General features: G+C 54.2%; 1 protein-coding gene across 1 annotated transcript; it reads right to left on the bottom strand.

The window, feature by feature from the left end:
- Window positions 1-239: 239 nt before the first annotated feature.
- CSF2 (colony stimulating factor 2) lies at window positions 240-2,619 on the bottom strand. Its single transcript, XM_065873503.1, has 4 exons — window positions 2,454-2,619; window positions 2,312-2,353; window positions 1,450-1,575; window positions 240-674 (listed from the first exon to the last, which is right to left on the bottom strand). Exons 1-4 carry the CDS (start codon window positions 2,610-2,612, stop codon window positions 567-569), a joined length of 435 nt encoding a protein of 144 aa, XP_065729575.1. The 5' UTR covers window positions 2,613-2,619; the 3' UTR covers window positions 240-566.
- Window positions 2,620-3,272: the final 653 nt, after the last annotated feature.

The following is a 3,272-nucleotide window of genomic DNA, read 5'->3' as shown; positions in this document are numbered from 1 at the left end:
GGGAGCCTTTGAGCATCCACGGAAGCATGTCCAGATGTGCAGAATGTTACACCCAGGAGGGCTGTCACCTCCCCTGTGCTCTGACAGCACTGCCTGTCCAATTGTGCCTGATCTGCTGCAGGCCCCTGTTCCCTGCCCCAACTCCCAGCTTCCTCCCCTCCCTGACCTGGGTAAAGGAGAGCACCTTGAGCATTCGCTCATGGTAGAAAACAAACTGAAAAACTGCACAAATAAAAACAGATTTTTAATAATTTATTATTATGGTAAAACATCTTGAATAAATATGGGGTATGAAATAAAATAAATAAATAAATAAATATTAAAATACATAAATATATAAATAAATATTACTGATCCCTGCCAGTGTAAAACATCTCCTGTTTCCCCTACCACACCCGTATCAGGGTCAACATGGCCCAGAGCAAGTCTGTGCTCCCTACAGCCCTGGCCCACCCTGTGGTCCCTCCAGGGTGAAGATTCTGAGTTTTGTTTGGCTCTTTGTGGATGGGAGGGCAGCGATCTGTGAGGTAAGCTCCCAGGCTGGCTTCTGGCCGGTCTGGCCTGCTTCACTTCTGGACTGCCTCCCAGCAGTCAAAGGGGATGGTAAAAAGAAAATCCTTCAGGTTCTCTTTGAAACTTTTAAAGGTGATAATCTGGGTTTCACAAGAAGTTTCCTTAAGAAAGAAAAGAAAAAGTATATAAGTTGAGTCCAGGCATGAGTGGGTAATGTGGGGGAAGCATCAGCATGTTTCTGTGCTGCGTCTTAGAACTCAGAGGCCAGAAGGCCTGTCTGGGGCCCACCTGCTGACCTGGGTCAGGTGACATGCTGCCACCCATGTGCACAGCTCTGTCAATGGCAGCCGGGGCCAGGGGCCTGATAAAGTGCAAGCCGGAGGCTGGTCTGCTGGGCAGCTGGGCCACTGCCTCTTTGGTCCCAGGCCAGGGCACAGCAGTTGGGCCCAGGCCATCTCTAGGAGCCCAGAAGGGGCAGGAGTCAAGGCCACAGGCTTCACTCTTTTCCCACCGGAAAGGAATGTTTGGGGCCTTTTTCCGTTTCAGGTAAGCTTTCCTCCTTGCTCCCGTGCAATCCAGGCAGTCCCAGGAGGGGCCAGGGGAAAGTGCTTTTAGGAGGCGGCACTTGGACCCCAGAACTTCCTCTGGGCCTTAGGCAGGTCTTGAGTTTGCTTGTATTTACCTCACCTCTGACCTCATTAATGGTAATAATAAAGATAGTAGCAGCTCCTACTAGGGAGTGCCATAGGCTCTCGAGTCCAGGGTTTTAACTCCTAGAGTTGCTCCCTCTCAGGAGGGGCCAGTCATTAAAAATCTGTTGACTCAGAAACCCTTTGGGGTTGTGAACACCCACAACCAAAGGTCTCTCCCCCCAACCATTCCTCCACCCTCCTAGAATGAGACCTTCCCACTTGGGGACCTGATGTGGGCACTCACCTGAGTGGGGGGGCAGTGCTGCTTGTAGTGGCTGGCCATCATGTTCAAGGGGCCCTCAAGACTAGTGAGGCTGCCCCGCAGGCCCTGCTTGTACAGCTCCAGGCGAGTCTGCAGGCATGTCGGCTCCTGGGGGAAATGTCCATTCTTTGGTGAGCAGTGGCCAAGTGTGCTCTGGTAGGCACAGAACATCCTCCCCATCACTCCTTCCTGTTGTCATCCCTATCTCCCAAGAGCAGGGCCTGGGAGGGGCACAGGATTATTCTTGACTAATCTCAGGCTGGACCTGGTTATACACACTGCCCTGTTTCCCTGTCCACTGCAGGCACGAGTCTGACTCGTCCTCACCACTCAGCTCAGGCCATTCCCAGCCAATACAGCCACATTCCCTTGGCCTGGCATCTCAAGAGGGTCCCAGTCTCCAGAAAAAAAGAGGTCACTGTCCTTCCAGCATTCAGGGGGAAGGAGGAGGGGACCCTCGCCCAGACCTGCTGTGTGAGCAAAGTTTGCTCCTGAAACCCTTCTGTGCCCATCAGTAGCCAGCACCGTGTCCACAGGGCTTGGTCTCAGGCCACAGTGAGTGCCCCATGTCCACATCCCCTGTCTCATGACGTAACTCCCACTTACCCACCTGTCCCTTGGTGACCCCTAGCCCCTTGAATGCTAGGTCTGTCCATGGCTGGTCAGCTAGTAAAGAAGCTCACATGACTGCCACAGGGGCAAAGCCAGTGGCCTCCTGAGCAGCCCTCCTTCTGGCAACCAGCTGACTGGAGAGAAAGTGGACAACCCTGTGACAGTCCATCTAAAATGGAGTCACTCCCCAGGGCCGAGGCCTTTGAGAAGTTGTGTCAGAGAGGTATCTTACCTGGGAGTCAAACATTTCAGAGATGACTTCTGTTGTTTCATTCTGTAGAAAAGGAAAATGTTGTGTTATCAAGCTGACAGGCATGCCAGGTCCAGGCCAGCGAGGTGACCCAGGCATGGCCTGTGCTCCCTCCCTCACTCACCATCACAGCAGCAGTGTCTTTACTGTGGTTCAGAATGCTCAGGGCCTCCTTGATGGCATCCACATGCTGCCAGGGCCGGGTGGCAGGGCTGGGTGGGTGGGTGGGTGCGGAGGTGCTGCAGACCACAGTGCTCAGGAGAAGCAGGTTCTGCAGCCACATCCTCCTTAGGACTTTAGCCTTTCTCTCTGAGCACTGGGCTCACTGGCAAAAGAGCTCTTATATACACAGTTAGAGGAAATGATTAATGGTGACCACAAAACACCAGGGAGGCGGGGGAACTACCTGAACTGTGGAATCTCCTGGCCCTTATCGGCTACACATGGAAAGGTGAGCCTTTCCCCAAGGTGGTCAGCCTTGGGGGTTTTCGTTAGTCTTTCCAAGAATTGGCAGCCCACCTGCCCGCCTTCTTGAGCGTTCTCCAGCCCTCCTGGGCAGTCTGACCTGCCAAGTCTTCCCCCTCCCTCTGAGGGGCCTCTGGGCACAGCATGGACTTCCTGGCCTGAAGTGGCTGGGGGGCAGGGCCTGGGAGACATTGAATCGAGCTCCTACCCCCGCCCTCCTCCCCGGCTTCCCATCCTGCCTGTTATCCCAAGAGACCTTTGGGCCGGCTGTGCCACACTGGGGCCCATTCCAACTCCAGCCTCCCTTTCTCTTCCTAGAGCCCGTAGCTGTGGCCACAGTGAGATATGAGTGTGAGGAGGACTCTCACAGGCCTGCCCCACTGTCCACCTAGGCAGATTCCAGCCAAATGACATAGTCCTGCGACAGCTCACCTCATCTCCCACCAAGGACCCAGAGCAGTCAGCAAGCTGTTCCCAG

Source organism: Phocoena phocoena, chromosome 3 (assembly GCF_963924675.1).
Source record: "Phocoena phocoena chromosome 3, mPhoPho1.1, whole genome shotgun sequence".
Lineage (NCBI taxonomy): Eukaryota > Metazoa > Chordata > Mammalia > Artiodactyla > Phocoenidae > Phocoena > Phocoena phocoena.
The sequence above is the reverse complement of the archived record's forward strand: the minus strand, read 5'-3'. Positions and strand labels throughout refer to the sequence as shown.